Source organism: Sitodiplosis mosellana, unplaced genomic scaffold (assembly GCF_009176505.1).
Source record: "Sitodiplosis mosellana isolate CC-2019 unplaced genomic scaffold, AAFC_SMos_1.0 Smas_scaffold_2, whole genome shotgun sequence".
NCBI classification, from domain to species: domain Eukaryota; kingdom Metazoa; phylum Arthropoda; class Insecta; order Diptera; family Cecidomyiidae; genus Sitodiplosis; species Sitodiplosis mosellana.
In genome coordinates this window covers 4,503,437-4,524,608 of record NW_022595245.1, presented here as the reverse complement: position 1 = coordinate 4,524,608, position 21,172 = coordinate 4,503,437, and the positions used below count along the sequence as shown (strand labels likewise).

General features: G+C 37.4%; 1 protein-coding gene across 3 annotated transcripts in view; it reads right to left on the bottom strand.

Annotated features, from left to right (window-relative positions):
* The window catches only part of LOC129565084 (nephrin), a 199,439-nt gene that overhangs the window by 44,014 nt on the left and 134,253 nt on the right, over positions 1–21,172 (bottom strand). For all 3 annotated transcript variants that reach the window (XM_055439452.1, XM_055439453.1, XM_055439454.1), the window contains 2 exons: positions 10,093–10,353; positions 9,642–9,838 (listed from right to left, as the gene is read on the bottom strand). In XM_055439452.1, the coding sequence (XP_055295427.1) occupies positions 9,642–9,838; positions 10,093–10,353 (458 nt within the window). The remainder of the gene's footprint in view (positions 1–9,641; positions 9,839–10,092; positions 10,354–21,172) is intronic.

Below are 21,172 nucleotides of genomic sequence, written 5' to 3'. Positions count from 1 at the left end.
GATACCGACTCCGTTTATGATTATTGTTGCTTCGCAAAATTAATCCCAGTTGGATATATATCGTGCACTGACGGGAAAACAGTCAGAACGCAACAAAGATCTGGCTCACAATAGAAATATTGATATTTCAAAGTAGTTTAACTGTTTAAGCACGTGCGTGCTGCTTTTTGCATTCGACCACCACAACCAATGGCTGCGTTACATTGTTCGACGTGGCTTTTGTTCGAAGAATTTCAATAATACAAATTCAATTTTTCCGAAGCGAGAGCGCTCGACAAAGATTTCAATCAGCCCACCAAAACAATGTGGTTTCAGGCAAAATTTTCGTTCCAACTCTGTTGCCATTCGCGCGCGCTCACTCAACTACAGGCCGGTTACGAAACCACACGGCCGATGTGTAGTTGTCAATTGATTGAAAATTACTGGCGCGATTTTATCCGGTGATTAAGTTTTCTGCAATCAAGGGCCACGCAGAGTTCACATTTATTTACTACAATGATGAATTTATTCAAATCTCATTTAGCGCCGCACAGCTATAAAAAACACATTTCTTAACATAAGCCGATGATTTATCGACGAAACCGGATTTTTTGGTGTTGTTTTCTTACATGTGACGAAATTTATCATCAACTGATGTTGTGTGTGTGTGTGTGCTACACGGAATTCTTTTTTGACATTTGTCTGCATCATGACTGCTGCTCTTCCCCCGCCACAATTGCTGGCGAGATAAGTACCATGACTAATCGATTTTGAGTCATGATTCAAGAAACGAAGAGAAGAAGAGAAAAAACCCAAATCCCAAACAAATTCGATCGCATTTCGTCGGTAACATGTTTCCTCTTTCCATTTTTGGCGTCATCATTACCAGCCACAAACTATTCACCGTATTGTTTTCTTATTCAGAGGCCAAATCGAACAGTATAAAGAGATTATGTATTGCGTATTATTGATTTTTATTGCTATTTTAACTGAACAAATTTTGACAGTGTTTCTTCATTTTTTTTCTTCGATCTTCGGATTGTGTCAAGGAAGAGAAAAACTCGACAAACCATTCATTGGAACAAATCGAACAGAAGCAACTATTTCGAACTATTAAGTAAAGTGTTCAGTTGGCAACGAATTCCCATTTAGATATGAACATCGAAATGATGACTTGACTTTCACGCATTTATGATATACATAAATTCAAATGAAGAAATGCTTTTACTATACATTAATATTTCGAATCACAATGGAATTAAACATATAAAAGAAAACCTTTCATTTCAGCACATTTCTCCTTTTCACCAGGTTTGTCAATGTGTTTTTTCTCGACTGTTCATTCTTCTCGCTCTGTCCATTTAATTGGTTTGCATAATGAGAAGAGCAAGTGTATTTATCGATGAATATGTATGAAGCAATCAATCCATCCATTTGGTAATGCCTCTAAGCGTTTGCTTATAACCGTCGATTTGAACACACATCATAAGCGAGAGGTTTTCGGTTTTTCAACAATTTGAGTCAGACATTTCGTCGGAATTGATGTACATATATGTCTACCTTAGATTTTAAAAAACTCTGGAATTGTAACAGTGAATAGATGCGAACGGTGAGAATATGACGGAATCAACTGAAATAGCTGATGAAAGTGTTGCTTTTATTACTGTGTGTGATTCGATTAACGGCTAAAAATATTTGCACCTTGAGTAGTCAATCGTGAATCGTGAACAACTCGTCATGGACAGCACATGTGATTCAATAAATTTAATCAAAGGCTTAGACATCAACCATTCAACCTCATTCGATTGGAATTCATTAGAGAGAAAAAAACTCAGAAGACATTTTTGAGATTTTATACCAAAAAATATTGGTCTCAATAAAAATATTTCTTAAACTCAATAAAAGAAACCGTTTTCAATCGTCAACGCGGAAGGAAGAGATTAACGAGAGAGAAAAAATGATATCAAGAGCACGAACGAAATGCATTATAAGATCAGATTTGTGGTGATGTGCTGAGAAAACACGCTCGATAATGGGTTAGTTAATAGGATTGAGTATTGTTTCGATGGCTTCAATAGATCGTCGATTTGACGATTTGTGCCGCTTGTCCATCCAATTAATGGCATAAAATATGAAAGAATTAACGCATTTCTCGAAATTTTATTCAACCTGTTTGGGTTGTCTGCTCGTTTCTTTTCAACCATTTACATAAACGCACAATTAAAATCGGTATTTTGAAGATTTTCATATGGTGATAATGAACACCGTGAGAAAGAAATCGACAGTATTTCTTTTTCTCAATCATCATATTGTTCACATTGTTTGGAAAGTTCATTTTTTTTCTACGGTGGCTTCAACGAATTAACGCCGAATCTTTAAAAAGATCAAAATGCGATGATTACGAAGAGGCGATGCCAATGCGTTCATAGACCTTTTTTTCATTCGATCGGCCGTAGTGTCTCGTTGCGCTTGCGGAAAGAGCGGTGAAAGATTTATGCGTGTTCGACGTGTTCATTTGATTGTTTCTGGCTATGACAGTCTTGAGCAACCAAAAACTAAAAGAATGTGTGAATTTGTTTTCAGCGGCTCATTTACAAATGTGTAAATATTTTCATTTCGTGTCAACGTGCAATTGAATGCTATAAAATGGACCCGACCTATATTCATACATATATGCCCAAATGGCGTAAGCAACTCGCAAAGACCTCGTGCAAATCACGACAAAATTCCATTAATCAGTAGACAAAGTCAAATAAATCGAATCTACGAACAAAAAATTGGCTGTCGCTTAACATTGCTACTGCTTAGTAGAAAAAAACTAATAGTGCGAGTGTATTGCAAAAAGGTTTTTGAAAAGCAATTTGCCCGAAATTTTGCCGTCGTCCAAAACAACGAAATAATAAAAACACAGCCGAGCGTACGCATAGAGAAGAGAGCATAGAGGAGAAAAAACACATTCGATCGAAGCAAAGTTGAACGTCGGTCAAAGACGTTAGTTGCACAAATGTTCAGCGATACGCGTAGCTATTTCTAATCCACATCTGGATATTTGAAGTCGTGTGCCACGTTTTGAGGAGAAGAGAAAAAAAAATACACTAAAACCGGTTTTCCAAGCGGTTCGCATCGAACCCAACGACTAACAATCCAAATGTGTCTGTAATTCTGTATTTTATCGGTTTTTTTCTCTCTCTTTTTCTCGCTTTCTTACTATCGCTCTCCGGCGATATGCTATTTTTTATAGTTTATTTCAAGTGTTTGAACCATTTTGCTATTTGTATTCAGATTCAACGATTCAGTTGTTGGTTGAATTGAGAAATCGTGTATTTGGTGCTCTGCATATACGTTGTTTGTTTCCGTCGTCGACGACTCTGCAATAGCAGCATAGAAATCCGTATAAATGTGGTTTTAAGTGCAATCGATCGATTAATCGTTGCAAATGCCTATTTATTATATTATATCCATATCAATGGCAGCTCTCTCTCTTTCTGCCACTCCTGTTGCTTTTGTTCGTTCGTTTGTAATCGAGTCGTAAAAGTCTCGAGATCTTGCTCTCGATTCAATTTTAGTGGCTACTTTGCTTGTGCGTTTTGCGATAGTAATAATAATATTGGATAAAAGCAGCCAACGAGTAACGTTAAAAACGTGGTGTGTCGAGCAGCAGAATGCAATGGACCGACCAGGCGACTACACTCCTATTTATTTCACGATAAATTAAATCAAGCGCATACACAACAACGTCTAAAAATGGATTTTTTTTATTTCCTTTTGAGAAAACCGTAACAGCAACGGCAACAACAACAACGGCCACATGCGGTAGAGAAACAACGCGCTCGCGACTTGTATGACGAAATCGAAAAAATATGTCCGTTCTATTGGCGTGTAGTAAATAGCATTGCACAGATGCATGTTCCACCCGTTCAAAAAGCCAGAGAGTAGATTTTCTATTGGTGCTCAGTACACTTGCTCAATAAATTACAACATCGAACTGGGCTTTCCGACTACATTGGGATAACTTTCCAGAGAGTTGGCGAGTTATAGGCTAATCGAAACCACACTTATGCGCATAGTTTTACATATAAATCAAAATAATCAATTTCCTTTTTGCTTCACTTCGCTTTTGTTTCGATTTCCATAAAGAATTTATTAATCGAAGCCGAAATTCTTCAATAAAAATTGTAACATCTATATTTCTTTCCATAGAAGAAGCACTGGGATGAAATTAATCGATGTCGATGCACAGAGTAAAAGTGGAATGTCTATATAATGTGCAGGCATTTTAATCCGGCTTTTGGTTCATGGTTTGTGTGCATCCATGAAAAAAATGTTAGCAATCTGTATATCTATTTACCAAAGTATCAAATTATTCTTTGGGCTTCCTAATCTAAGCGACCACTGCAACGAATCGAACTAAACCAAAAAACAAACCTTGGTCTTCATTATTAAATTCCAAAATGCATTCAATTCGAAACGCAAACTGATTCACCGAAAATAGTAATTGATACACACACGTACATACAGTATGAGAGATAGAGAATGTGTGAGAGGCGCTACACTGGCGGACGCCGTACCACAATGGCACAAATCATTTTCGACGAGCTAAAATTTCCATGAAAATTCATGTGCCAATGGTTTTAGCTGTGTGACCAGTATTAGTGTTTAATTGATACGAGTTGGCGAAATAAAATGATTAAACAAACGCATGAATACACATACGCACACACACATACCGAGATAGAGACATAGTCAAAGCATAGTGGCAATAGAGTGAATCGGTGACCGAAGACAGCTTTGCATGTCGATGGTGGACGGCCAATCGCCATTGTTGTATCTCGTCGGCCAAATCCGATTGCCAATAATACGAATGGAAATGTAATAGCTTTAGCTTTGACTATAGCATTAGAATGGGGTGAGGCAACCGCAAATCGGCTCACTAAAATATGAATTCTGTCGTTATGTATGTAAATTGTAATGTCATTAAAATAAAAATGACCAGAGCGCATATATACACATATACATACAGTGAGTGAGCGACATATAATAACTGGAATACGAAATGGATTTCTCTGCATCGATCGTATATGATTTGATAGGTTGTGTGTTGCTGTGTTTGCGTTTACGATGCATCGAGCTGGAATTCTTGGATCGAGCGAGTGAAAGAGAGATGGAGATAGAGCGAATGAAGTTTGTATCGGCTGCAACCACATCCACATCCATGGCATCAACAGCAATCCAAATGCAAGAGAGACTGAAGTATGTGAAAGCAATTATTTTAATTGCTAGCCCACCATCATCACGTTGCATCGATCCAATTTTAGAATGATGCCATATTTGTGTGTTGCATCCATCGCTCCATTTATGACTTTTAAACGGAAAATGCGATAATTTTTGTACACACAACACACAGTGAGGTACTGCAGCAGCAGCAGCAGCGCGCGTTTGGAAACAACAAGACTATTTCCATTGTCCATCAAGCATTGTCCAACATCAATAGTTTCGCACGACAACGAGAGAAAAACAATTCAACATCATCAGTTAATGTGATACTTTGAGTGAATTTCCATAAAAAAAATCGACCAGTTTTGATCGATTCAAAGTTTACCCTGGTTGCCGGTCGTACGTGACTTTAAGGAAAATACGAGACAAAGGAATTTCGCCTTGCAACAATTTTTGGATTGCAATTAAAAGCAAACATTGAAAACTATAAATTATTATCAGTTTCAGGTTGTTTACATTTTCGAATGGCATGAAAGTGTAATGTTTCTGCAAATAAATATAATGGAGACCAAAATACACCAAATTGAATGAACGAACGAGCAAGCGAGTGAGTAAGAGAGATGCACCCGCAAGACATCCACGTAGAATATAATAAATTTGAATGTTTTATTGCACTTCATAAATTATTTAACATTTCTCCCATTTCAGCAAAGCCATCTCTCTCTCACCAAGAGCATGGTCTAGATAATAGCATCGGCAAACGCACATATAGATTGGAATTTTTGAACTGCAACTGATATTCCTAGATTGAGTTACATCATACATATTAACATTAGCTATATAGCTATGGCAGCCATACGATTTTCCCGGAATATGCTATTAATGTTTGAATTGCGGCAGCGCTGTTGGATAGACTGACCATCATAGTCACATTCTATGTATTACCGAAAGCATGAAAATCGTTTCATACAATTAATTTACGTAAATTTGATTCCAAATGCGTGTTTGCACTGAGATTATTATCATTATTCTGGCTAATGACAATAGAATACAATTCAAATGTATAATATCGCTCGATGTGCCATTGGCATCGCGCATGATTGCGAATTGGTGGCCAGTGTATACGTCCAAAAAGGATTTTTTATTGCAAAATCGCCCAAAACATTTGATTAGCAAGAATCCGGGCTACAATCAAAGGGATGCAAATTGTCGAAAAATTCTCCGGCAATTTGGTCGAAATTCACTTTGACAGAGCCGCTATTGTGCGCTTGTTAACCAGTGTCATACAGACAGAAAATAACGGTGACAACAGAATCAACAGCAACATCCAGTAGCATCATCATTGCTGTTTACATATGCTGTTGTCTGTTCGCTTAGATTGCTTTCCAAAAAGTGTCAAGCACCAAATCATCCACCCCAATACGACATGTGTCAACCGAAACTTATATCATTTAAAGTGATCTATTTGGATGGGCTGACCTCATCCATTTTCGAAATTGTATCGAATTTCGATTATTATTATATTTGAACATGTGAAAATCTCACAAAATGTTTACCTAAACTGCAATTATCCTAAACAAGTTATGAGCGGATTCGTGTTACAAATGCCAAAACAGCATTAGATTTATCGGCTATAATTAGAAGAGGCATCGATTTAATTTGCTGCTTTACGTGCACTGCCAAGCGCATCTTGTATGTGTGTGTGTGTCTGTGCATTTGGGAAATCCGTATTGATACAAAGGAGCTAATTAAAGACGATGATTACGTGGCTATAACTTGAGTAGACACTTCGATGCACAGACACACACACACACACACATACACTCGTAGCTCGAATAGTTTTTGCACAGATTCAAAAGTGGATATCATCTAAGCTTGGCGAAACTTGATTGCAGCAGTAACTCCAATTTCAAACAACTAAAGAACTCAAAATATCAACACACCAAAAATTTTATCAACGGAAAATCTTTCGCACTAGTGCTCTTTCTCTCTCTCTCTCTCTCTCTCGTTGTACGTTTTTATGTTAAGTAAATCAAAATATGTGCTCATACCACACATCCGACCCGATGTGAATGTTTATGCTATCGCATTTATTTAGCTCCACAGTCTAATGAGAACACGTAGCCGTAATTCGTACATGCAATCCGTTCCATTTTACCGTCATCGGCTCAGTGTGTGTGTATGTATACATATATCGTTATTGCATTTGAACAACAAAAATACGTACGGTAAATACATAGAAGTAGCGAGCAAGAGCCACATAGACACACATGTGTATGTACAATTAAATACTACGAATAAGTACACATTCGGTTGGAAATTCGTTAGCAAAACAAACGAAAACGGAATGGTACGGTGGTTGTTTTTAGTTTTGAACGTTAAATTTAATGAAAACGATTTGGGACGTGAGATGGGCGCTCCACTCACTTAAAAATCCAACAGTCGTCGGCATTCACTCCACCATTTTCCGAAAAATTTGGAAAGCAACAACAGCAACACTCGACGATTACGCAAGAAATATGAAATATTTTGCTTTTCACTTTTTTGAATGTTCGTTTCGGTAGTGTACCAGTGGCCAATAGTGGCTCTCGTCCATGAATATTTGATAAATAATTAATTTAATTGATATTCTTTCGTTCAAGCAAAAGCACTGGGTGTGTAGCATATCTAAAAATTAGATACTGATTGCTGAATACATTTCTGGGTTCTTTTTGGACCAAAATAACAATGGAAATTGTTCATGTTTTCTATCACAACCATTTTGGCCAGAGCTGTTTAATTGAATTTTATCTTGTTCACTCTCTGAATACTCCAAAAGCATGATAGTCTCGGGATGTATTTTCGTTTCCGGAAAGCATCTCAAGAATTTTGAGTTTGGATGGAATTAAACAGCTGCAAGGTAAGCTCTGTGCAAATACTTAAAATTATTACATTCGATTGCTCTTTCAAAGGCACAAATCAAGCGAAATATTTTGATGAAATTAATCCGGACGAGGTGAAATGCGCTAGAATATATTGGAATGCTGCTGTTGAAATCGAATCGATTGTGTAATGGTCATGTGTAAAATAGATTAACATTTTCTGTAGCCACAAAAAGATCACCTCAATCGTTGGATCGCTTTGCAAATAAACTAAATATACATACATACACATAGACATCGTGGTTTTAATTTATAAATCCACATTTTTAAGTGATTTTGATATCCCATGACATGCTTCGCATAAAAAACCGATTGGCAGTCCATTCTCGGGCTCGCTTTTTGTCGGTATAGTTCTCTGTGGTTTTAATTTATTTCATGTTATAAAATTTAAATTGAATTTGTTGACGCTCCATGGGGGGGAAACAGCGCTGCTGGTTCGCTTGAAATATGATTGTGAAAATATTGGATGAAACGCGTATCGAGCGCATGAAACACTTTTGTGTTTGATAGTATAATAATTCATTATGAAAACTGCAATTAGAATTTGATTCTTATCAAAGTGCATTTATTTACGTTATGCTATAGTTTGCCATTTTATATATAAATATCTATCGAAAATAATCATACGAAAATACGGCCAAAGATTTAATTGATTCCAGTGTTATCGATATACATGCACCCAGAGCGAGAGCGAGAGCAAAAGAGAGAAAGAGAGAGAGAGAGAGAGAGAGAGAGAGAGAGAGCGATATAGCAATGTTAAATTGTTTCGACGTGCCCCATGCTTTCAACCATATATTTCATTTTGAGTGCATTCTCTGGGCACTTTCGGAAAGTTTGTGTTTTGTATGTGTATATGTGTTTGGAGAGTTTTTGCCGTCAATTTATTGATTTCGGTGAACATTTATTTAATGCGTGTAAAGGCAGCAGCGGCAGCGACGAAAGCAGCGGCGTACACATCATGCTTTTGTATTTGATGAGCAGCATCGAGCATAGAGAGCTCAACGGTTGTTGCGGTTGTGGTCGCTGTTATCAACTTTGTTACTAAAACTGGTTTAATTCGATGCGATACAAATAGCTGCTTGTATGTTATTCCGTAGCAGCAGCAGCATTATCGTCATCAACATTCTAAATGGCATGATTCTGCCAGAACTTGTTTATATTTTAATTAAAATTGAAGCGAAAACCTATCCTGTACGTTCTTTCGAACGCTTTCGGCTTACCGAAGCGAATGCAACAACACACAAATACACACAAACGCTTTGCAATTGAATGTAAAATGCGGTGAAGTTCTAGGTGTGTATTCAATTGAAATAATGTGATTTTGCTGTTCGAGTTGATCGAATGATTCGCATGTTTTCCTTTCGGTTCATTTGGCCGTTTGGCCCGCGAATCAAAGGCATTTTGGTTGATTTGCTTGCGATCCAACAACGAAACAAAAATAAATCGAATTCAATTGGAAACTGCTCGAAATGGCAAATCATTGGGGAAATGCAGAAAAAAAAATGAAATAAATCAACAGCTACTTACAGTTAACGTTCAATGTGACAGTTGTTTCGAGACGTTGACCATCGGGCATGGCACGGTTCCATACAACGCAACGATATTTTGCACCATCATCTTCTTTTTGTGGCGTTATTGACAGAGTGCTGGTTGTTTGACGATCTTTTGATCCACCACGACTGATTGGTGCTTGCACTGGGATCGTACTTCCTTCACGGTACCAACTGAAAAGAAAAGAGAAAAAAAACACACGAATTTGTTACATGCTACCACGTATTCAAAATCGATCCGGCCACATTTCGGACCGTTTCAATATCTCATTTCTTCTATTCAATTTGTCTTTTGACAGTGACGTGGCGTGTATATCATGTTTTGGGAAATGATCCATCGAAATGGTTCAAGTTTTGATGCGAATTAATTTGTCATCGAGAGAATGAGATTAAAAATGTTGGAAAATTATTGAACTATGAATACTTACGTGATGGTTGGATCGGGTGAACCACCGATGCTGCTGCATGTCAAATCCAATTTCTTATCTTCGGTGGCGGTGGCAATGGTGCCTGGAGCGACCATTGGCGGTTGTGGTGGTGTCAAAATTGTTATATTATAATATTGCTGATGAACATCGGCTCCAGTTCCAATCGCTTTGATACGACACTCAAACCGTCCATTGTCTCGATTGTACGATGTATTCTCGATGCGCAAATCATAAACTCCTCGCTCTGGATGGAAATCCACTCTGTAGAATGAAAAAAAAAAGAGAATCGGGTCGTAAGAATGCCATGCCATTATATCAAAGATTTACAATATTTATCTCGTTAATGAGCTTAAGCTATTTTGTAAGAATTAAAATGCCTAATGATCGAACGACAATTCTTATCTCGTCTGTTTTGCCATTTTTTTTTCCAGCCTCACTTCGTACCGTCGTCATTTTTATCTCTTTTTCTCCACCATTTTTCTTATTGCGTTCGTCTTCCCGTTCGTTGTCGATGCTTTAGTGCTGTGTGTGTGTGTGTGTGTTTCGCAGAGTCAATCTAAATGCATATTTATTCCATTCCGAAACGCGCCTAATTCCTATATTAGCTGCGTTGCGGTGCGTTAATTGCAGTAAACATGATTTGCATAAATTACAATTCTAAATCGTTCAGGCGACACATTTCTTATGGGGCCGCTGATACTCTGTCTCTTTCCCTTTACATGTTAAACATCTTTCGCTAAACGCGCACACCGTTTTATATCGACGATTATTATCAACTTTATATGCATAACATACATGCATAAATAGCATTCGTTGTGGCTGTGAATCGTCCAACGACAACACTAAACATTTAGCCGAGTCGCTGGTGAAGCGACACATAAATTAGATATGGAAATAAGCAAAAAGAAACGATTATTGAAAATAGCCAATAATATTGAACGGCTTGCAATAAGCAACAGAACCCGCACCCGAGCCCATGCTAAGCTCTTTACTTCTACCTCTTAATGTTTACCTTTTGTCGCTTGAGCAAAAAAGTATAAGAGAGTAGTTCATCCGTTATGATTAATTGAGAATATCCTCTTTGCAGCGATTTGTAAAAATAATCGTTGCGTCTTCTCTCGGGTTCCACAGACAAAAACCCAAAGGGAGAAAAAAAAACTCGCTCGAATGAGTTATAGCAACAATTTGATTGATAGTGTTTCTTATTTTGTTTCATCCTCTGGTGACTTAAAATGATTTGATTTATTTTTGCGATGATTGAACTAACGAATAAAATCATCCTGGAAATGGCGAAAAAAAAATCGGTTTCGAAAGTTTTTCTTTCCGTTTTGGTTTCCTTTGTTTCAATATGATTGAGCAGGCCGTCAGATTCCAATCAAATGAATTGAATTTCAGGGGACACAACTTTTGTTCATAATAATAATGAATTCAGCAAATCGATAGCCATCACATTGGAAAATTATTAAAAAGAAAGTAAAACAAACAGCAAGGCAAACATGACAATGCTTTTTACACACAGACACACACATACCACCACCATTTGCCATTAAAATGTTTGGAAAATTCGTCGGAATTCGAACTTTACTATCTTTCGGAAGTGTTTATGTTTTTCATATTGCCGAATGACGATGGATTGTTTGCTTGAGTGCTACGTGTGCAGCGGCGAAGAAAAAAAACAACAACAGCATTGAGTGTAAGGAGTGTGGTCGGATGTGGAGCTTTCGTGGTATTCTCCGGAAGAGTGCTTCAGCTAAAATGTATTTGCTTATGGAGGAAAACGGAATTTGGTATATTTTTTTTATTTGGTTAATTGTTTAATGCATGGGAGTGATTCCGTTTGGGTGTCGTGTTTCGCGGTCTTGATGTATGTTTGCTCTCACACATGTTTGGAAATGGAATGAAAAAGTTTTTCGCCTTTATTTTCGTACATACTTCCTCAAGCTTTTTCCCGTCTTTTTCTTCTTTTTCTACTTGTTCTTCTTAGTTACCAGTTTCACTTTGGCATTTGGTTTTTCGCCTTTTTTCGCCCATCGATCTCTTGCAGCCTCGCAAAGAATATCAAAGTAGATGATATAATAAATACATAATAATGAACACGAAAAATTGCACATCAAGGCGAGCAAGAGCAAAATTTTGATGCGTATCGAAATGTGTGTGTGTACTATGAAAAAACCCGAATCGAAAACCAGATTGTGTCGTAGTAAAGCTACGGCAGACGGGGCAGTTTTTGTATAGAACGAGAAACTTTGGCCATCTCCCAACGCCATCAATTCACGAAACGCTTTGATTTGCTTTGATTCAATGCTAGCCGTTAGGAAAAATCTGTCGTTTCTCTTATTCTCACTTGCACGGATCTTTTATCTCAAGTTGAATACCTTCGTTTTTTAGCACTACATGAAATGTAGAGCTACTAATCTGCTCTTTTTTTTCCTAGATACTTTTTGAGCGTTGAAACAAATTATGGTGAACTTGAATTTTATGCCCATATTTTTTATTTAATTTAAACCAAAGGCAGTATATTTCAAAAAAGAAATTAAACCAAGATCTTGTAATTCATTTTGCAAATAAATATATTACTTCGAAGTTACTTTGATGAAATACATTTCATGTAGTGCGCCAAAAAATAGTTTGTTGTGAAACAACAAAATAGATTAAGTAACTTAAAAACTCAAGAACGCAGAGCGGAGCGAAGCAAAGCTCTGCGGTCTTGTTTTTTCACTGTATTTCTGGGTATAATGTGAGTGGGCAGCAATGTATCCGATGGCAACAGACAAAAACTGACCGAGATCAGCAGAGTATACCAAATGTAATTGGGGATCCATCAAAAATATCAATATTTTTTGTGTCGGTTTCATTTATAGGCCCAGATCATATAAAAGGATTCATTTCGTTCAATTGCGTCAATAAATGGCAGAAAAATATGAATGGCGTACCATCAATCTTTAATGTGTAGGTATCAAATTGAAGGAAGAACATCAAAAATTATTCGATAAAATGATGAAAAGTGACGTGTGTGCTATAGCTACTGTTGTTACCGCTCCACGGCGATGGAAAAACTTCACACTTAGTTTTTTTTCGTCGGCAAGAGTAAAATCGGTGGATCGCCTACGCCAAAATGGTTTTGTTTACATTATAAATAATTTATTTAACAGTTTACTGCTAATAATGCAAACGCATTGGATGGAAGTGAATGCGGAAATCTCAGCCATGCTTTTGATGTTGTTTATATGGGCCCATTTTGAGAGTCAGTAAAATGAGGGCACACTTCCATTACACATAACAAACAACGGTAACGGAAGAAAAAGACTACATCAAATAGTAATAATAATAAAAGTAGAAGCGCCCGTAAATTTTATTAGCGTTTAGTTATAACTCTCTGGCCCGGGGTTTTTGGCTATTCAATCAAATGGAAAATGAAAAACTTGGCCAAAGCCTCGCGTAAATGCGATTCCAATGTGAATGTTAAATGAGAATTACGAACACACTCACAAGCACGGGCGCAAGGATAAAGAAAAAACCAACAACAACTTCCATACATTTCTTATTCGGCTTTCTTCGCCCAATCCATCGATTTCGAAAAGTTTTTCGTTCAATTTTGCGTGGTTTCCTCTTCTCCTTCACCTCTCATACCATAAGGCATGTCTCATATGATGTATATACATCCGAATATAATCATACCCATCGCATTCAATCCCTATCCTGTATTCGACGGGATGTTGTTGTTCTTCGGATCGGTAATAATTATTTATTCAATCATTATGTTCTCAATTATAGCAAAGTAGTTCAATTTATCGTTTTTTTTCCTCCGTCTTGTCTTTTGTTGTCATGCCAGCGGAACGGCTGTTTCTTTTGTGTTTATTGGGATTCGCTTCTCGAATCGGACATTATGTGTATGTTTTCTACGAAAAAGAAACTTCAATTTCCCGGTATTCGCGCGCCTCCTTCAATGCTTCGTCTCCTTTCTGCGAATTTGGAGCAAAAACTCGGGTCAACAATGCGCCTTCGGTATCATCGTATCAAGAGCATATATAAATTGTTCATGAATTTGGAGCTACTTATTGATGTTTTGTTTTTTATTTGCTTTGTTCCTCACTTTTTCTTAGTACTTCTTTTTTTTCTTGTCAGTTATTGTTCGCTCTTCTTTCCCCTTGATTCTATTCTTTGTATGGCGTTGTTCTTGCATCAACGGCAATATGTTGCCTGCTGGCTGTCAATTTGAAATAGGAAAACTTTTCAAATATTGATTACATTTTGTTCATTTTTCCTCTTCCGCTCATTTCCAGTTGTTGGGCAAATCAGCAATCGATAGATAGTAATTACATCAACGATGGTTTATTTATTTTTGCCAACTACTTTGATATCGGTTTCGTCGGTGAGTCAATGTGTGGCAGGCACAACAAGCTATCTCTCTCTCACACACAACAACAACTTTTCCGGGAGGGGGAGACTGCATTGAAAAAAAAAAATACCAGAAGGAGTACTTGCTCATTTTTATTAAATTTAATTTATCATCGAGTTTGATATATGCTGCGATCGAAAAATACCGAATTTACCGAAACGCTTTCATTTCGATGAATGCACTTTACCGACAATTCATTCGCATGCCTAATGGCATTTTGCGATGTGGCAAACGAAAAGTTTTACAGAAAAAGTTTTTCCGAAAGGAATTTTCTTACGTGCTCTTTATGTCGGTATTTTTCTTGTTTATTAACTGTTCATGTTCTTCTTTTTTTTTCTTACTTATTCTTCCTCTGTTCCGTCGTCTCGTCGAAAGAATCTCTCAAATTGATATATTTTTCATTTACGATGGCATCGAGTAAGTACAATACAAACACACAACTGATTTCATATTCAGTATTGTCCGTAAATAGTCAAACTAAAAGTATTTTAAATGAACAAGTAAAATAGAGGCAAATCGAAGGAAAAAGAAATGAATGTCGGGCAGAGCGAACGAGAGACAGAGAGATTTTTCTTGATTTTGATGCGATACGATGGCATTGTGTTTATTATTGCAATTCAACGTCTTGGCGCATACATAATCGCAACCATAATACCAGACCTAAACATGAAGACGACAACGACAAGACGAGAGCACACACACACACCCATCCAGCCCAGCCAGCCAGCCAGCCAGATGTACCTCTTTAATATGAAATGCAGTATTTAATTTTCAGATTTTGAGCTGTGACTCTTCATTCGTAGCGCACAGAACCAGAACGAATGCTACAACTACTGATGTGCCGTTGCTACTGTGCAAACATAACAAAAAACATGCACACTCTGGCTGTTTAACAATCGAAGCCGAGTGAAATGAATTATATTATCATATTGTTTTCATTGTAATGGTTTTGCAGTGGAACGAATGGATGGCAAATGCCAACCAACATTTTTTCAAAGCAACCGTGCTCTCGAAAGCCATTTCTCGCTCTCGTATTTATTGTTTGTCTTTGGCTTTCAAATTCTGTTAGTTCGTCGTTGAGTTTTGCGCCCTCCGTCCGTTTGCCTTTTCTTCATTCCACTGGATTGTGTTCGTCTTGACGAATGCATAAATCGTGATGTTTATTTTCGTGTCTTTGATTATTTTTTTCATTCGTGGTTGTTCGAGCAACGGAGAGAGAGAGAGAGAAAGAGAGAGAGCAACGCAAAGCATATTGATTATATGAAAATGGGTAGAGTACGCAACAACATGAATTTCGGTGCAAAATGGTGAATTCTTGAATTTTTCGTCCGAAATGTGATTGAAGCAAACATTTTTCAATATGTGGTGTACGTAAAACACATCAAGCTTTAGCATATCGAGGATCTTTTTCTCCCTCTCTCTTTCTCTCCGACTTTGCTGCTAGTTTTTAGCATGGCAATCACAGCATCTCTAGGCGTACAAACAAACACCAACAAATTGTTGGAAAATCGCTTCCAGTCTCGTTCTTCGGTACCCAATAAACAATCTGGTTTTTTTTCTCTCTCTCTCTCACGACTTTTTCCCTCATTCCATCACCGTCATCTAAGTTAGTGCAAAGACAGAGCCGAGCAAAAAATATACTCAAAACACTCTGAATATATGTGTAGACAACTCAAACCACCATCGACAAACACACATATTCGAAGTACATTTTTTTTCTTTCGGAGAGTTGAAGTTTCCGTTCGACGTGAGCTACGTTCGAAATTGCCACACAAAGTGTGACACTTATGTGTGTCTGTGTAGGTTTGTGTAAAAAATGTTCTGAATCAACCGCATTACAAACGGAATATGCTTAGGCTGACTCGTTCGTCTCAGTTTTTTTTTTCGGGGGTGGTTGCTTGTTGTTCAGGGTTATTAAAATGCGTGTGAATATTGGCAAAGCGCAAAAGTCGAGAGGACTCGTCAAAATGAAAACTGCATATTTTGAAAATGTTTTTCATGTAATTCATCCCGTTTGCCAACATAAACACACGCATGCAGAAAGAAAAACATGAAAAACTGGCATACAAAGCAATTTACTAACATCATTCGATTCTCAGCCATATGGAGTCACTGCTTAAAATTCAAGTCAGCACTCTGATCAGCACCATCCAAATTGATGCTTGCGATCTGACGCTGTTTATGAATGTGTGTGTTTGTGAAAGTTCACAACCCATACCAATGCCACTAAATTCTCCTGCCAGAAAGAGTACGAGAGAAAGAGTGTGTGTGTGATACGTGAAAATTCTTTTCGCAATGCCGAAAAAAAAGGAACGTGGCGCATTGAAGAAATCCCTTGTTGAGCTTGGCAAAATGAAAAATATTGGACGTGAAAGAAAATAATTAAGAAACATGATGGAATTTTCAAGTGTTTTCCATCAATGTGAGAGCTGAACGGATTCATGGCCATAATTTATATAAAAATCAACAGCAATTTTCGTTCAACCCACCGCAAACCGAATTGAATGAAACTGATGTGTGTGTGGTTTCTTCTTTTTATTTCGTAAGACGAATGGTGAGTGCGGACTTGATCCTTCGGTCGGATTTAAAATCCATTGCAATGCACCGAAACGAGTACTGGCACTCTAAAATTGAAGCTTGTTTTTTTCCACCCTAACAAAACTACCGAAACGCAAGTAAAAAGCAATTCTTCCATCCTCTTTGCGTCGTTGTTGTATGGCCTTGTGCACAAAGCTTCAAATTAAATTCCTTTAATTGCAATTCATTTTTACATGACCGAAATGAATTTATTCAGTGTTTTTGTTTGGTGCTTTTGTCTGTGTGTGTGTGGGTGTGTGTGGGTGTGTGTGGGGACAGAGGCATTTGTGCCGGATATAGTACAAGTGAAGAATTAAAAGTTGGTGGTTGCGCTTTGAAAATTGTATAATTGAAAGAACGTCAAACTCGGCACCATCATCAGAAATGATCCTGTAATAGCAAACAGCAGCCCCGATAAAATAAAGGAAAAACTCAACGAATTGGAACTTAATTCGAAAAGCTAGTAAGAAAGAAAGTCTTTAGAAAATTTGTGATCCATTGTGAACTGTGAAAAAAAAAGAATGTTTTTCCCCTCGCAAATAAAAATGAGCCGAGACTTTTCCCAGTTTTCCTTGTTATACGTTAAATAGCACCATGTCATTTGGTTAATGGGTCTTGTACACATGATCTCGCATCGAAAAACTCCGTTCTATTTATTCTTCGCTATTGTTGCTTTATGGCAGTCGGTCCATGCTATTTCTGATAATAGGATAAGAACGCTCGAAAGAAATCTCATGTAAATAAAAATGCTTTTGCGGTAATGTGGAGAAACCGAGAAATGCCTTTGTGTTGGGCTGCAAAAAGTTGAAAATCTGTAAAAGACTTGAGCGCCCGGCGAAACTCATGTTACGGAGAAAGCAGAGTGAAAGAACAGCAACAACCGTTTGTGCGAACGAAGGACTAAAAATACACGTCAAGGTATTAACAAGTTCTTTATTCCAATTTTTTTTGGTGCCATTTCATTTTGATTTTTGTTACATGCATTTATTTTTCCTCCACTCTTGCAATGAATTTCCTATTTCGTAAAACATTGTTGCCTTTATCGTATTGTTAAGCGGTTACGCTTTCCTGATCCAGATTTTAGCCATTCTCCTCCCACCGTCCTTAAATTAGCAAACTCTTTTCAACTCGAAGCGTCCGGAGTTTTCCTTCTCTTTTTTTTTAATACTCATTCTTTCGCGTTCACTTTTTTCTACACGATATTTCGTTTTCTCTCGGAAATTCTTCTCACGGGAAATTCCTGGTCGCTTCACCTAATTTTCGCCCAGAATTGAAACGGGTTTTCCACTAATAAATATTTGTTGGCAACATTTGTGCGAACGTCAAGAGCCCTTCACGAAAAACTAAGCTTGAATTAACAAATTACTCGACAATTTTGTTGTCGACAGCATAACCGAAGTTCATTGTGTAATAATCAGTCAAAGAGCTGCTTTAAATTGATTACTGAATTTATTATGAAGTTTTTACGCACCACACATATATTCGTTCCGCCGAGCCAAGCCAAGCCAAGCCAAGCGGCGCAAACACTGAGGAATTGCTTTTGAGTGTGAAGAATGCGGATTAGAATGCATGCGGCTGTACGACGTTCCATGGAAAGCTTCTTCGTACTCGGCACTCGAAAGAAGTTCGCGTTAATTCTCTAATTTCACTGAAATACGAAATTGTTTCCGTCAACTTTGTTTTCCATAACTTAACAAATAGCTTCTATTTCAGTTTCTGTTCTTGGGCTCAAAATAAAATCACTAAAATGTGTACTCACATGCATGTGCATGTGCATTGAGAGTGAGTATAAGCAGCAAAACATGAGCAAAAATCGTTTTTCCAGCTTAACAAAAAAAAAACACGATGTAATCATGTACAATTTGGCTTTGTCAAAAATACATGAAATGCTTCCATTTCAATTCAATTTGCGTGTATTAGAGTTCGCTCAGCGCACTGTGGTAATCACACACTGAGTGCACCAAACACTAGCGTCGTCAACATTTCGGCAAATGAATGGAAGAGAGTAGAACGAATGCATGGGAAACAAAGACGGAGACAGTCTCATCGTAAAGATAGGAAGATAAAGAGAAAGAGAGAGAGAGAGAGAGAGAGAGAGAGAGAGTGACGAAGCGAGTGCAGCACATTGCATTGTGCTCTTCGGCTGCTCGTTCACTAGATCATTATGTAGTCGGTTGGCTCATTACAATGGAAAAACTTTTTTAAAACATTGTACAGTGTACACTCTCTACACTCGGCATCTCACAAGTGTTTAGAATTTTCGGTGAAGAGAAATTGCGCGGCGATAGAAGATAAACTTTGAAGTTTGCAATGGGTGGTGTTTTTAGTTGCATCGAACGAACGAACGATCGTCTTTTGCATTTCGCTATCATCATATAGTTACTAAGCATTTGCTGAATGCTTTTGAATGAGTTTTTCCACCATACTTAGCGTGAAAAAAAAGCATACACACACACTGAGCCACTGGCAAAAACCGAGTGCACAGATAATATGAAAACATGGTTTGAGTGATTTTCATGCATGTTTGCATTATCTCCGAAGTTACAACCGAAAGATTCAAAGCGCAAAAGTAGTCATTTTCATCTGGGTTAGTACGTAAAATAACAGTACGTAAAAGTGGGTACATTTCGGTTTAGCCAGAAAATGGTGGTGTTTCATGCCGAAAATGTAAATGGCAACATAGTTAGGCGATCTTAAGAAAAACTACAAATTTTCGCTGAAAAAACATCAAATTCAATGTCTCCCCACTTCAAACTATATTATTTTGCTTACTCTACTGCTACTTGCTCTTTTCCTCCCTCGTTCGTTCTTCCTTTTTATTTGGGTTGGAAAAACACAAGAAGCCACATTCGTTGCAAATACTTTGTGAAAGAATTTGCCGTGTAGCATCAAGCTAAACCGTAAAGTAAATAAAAAACCGCACTAAAACTTTCAAAAGAATGACATGAAGTGCATACTACATGGCTACGTCCTTCATTGCTCAAGTGGGATTGTTCATAAACATATATATAGTGAAGAGTTTATTTCCGGGAATGAGATGGAAAGTATTTTGCCAAGGAATGTTCTATGATCTAAAGTGCAGAGAATTCCATTCTGCACTTGATAAATTGATTGTGTGAATTTAAATGTCGGTACGTGTATGTGTATCTTTCATTCGACTTGCATAGAATAACAAAACACAATGTAGCATATTAAATAACAATGCAGGAATTAAGAGCAGAGAGGAGGAATGGAACGAAAGAAAAAAAATGGGACACATTGCATGAACAAAGAACGATGAAAATGTGTTGAAATGAAAACTAAAAAGGATACACAATCATGGAAAAGTGCACTAGATAGTGAGCGTTCTCTGCCGCTCTCTCTCTCATCCCTTTGAACAAGCTAATTCAAATAAAAATAAACATTGTACTAAATTTGCATGTGCTGTGCATGCGATTTTGATCTGGTATTTGCCTTAGATGAGAACGAGAAAGCGAGCAACCGAGCAATTTTATACATCATCTCAAATATTCTTAATGAAATTTGGATTTACGAGCCATGCGCAAGCGAGAGTGGGGAAAAGAATTTTTGCATTTACGTTACGCTTGAGCCAATCGAGAGCACAGCAGATGGAGATTTATTAACTCGAACGAACTGGAACTTTAGAAGATGAGATGGCTTTGTATTAAAAAATATCTGTATGAGATTTGACATTATGAAGTTGGCATTAAAACGAAGATTTAATTAGAAAACTAAAGGATTGCTTTGGCATAACCACCGTACAAATATCGTAAAAGAAGCCTCAAAATCCTTAGCTACTATAATAAAAAACGATGTGCTTTTTCTACTTGAAATCGGAACAAAACTTTTCAAACAAACATGTATGAAATCATCCGGTTTGAAATTTGAATACTTTGCAGACATGACGTCTATTCATTTATTATTTCATAAATACAATGTTGCACAGTATGAATATGCTAACGAACCGATTTAGTCCGAATAGAATTGATTGTTCGCACGATATTGGAAGTGTGAGTATGGAACATTGTTTGTTACTTCAGCAAACCGATTTCGGCAAACAACAAATTATATGTATGCGAGAGAGAGAGAGAGAGAGAGAGAGAG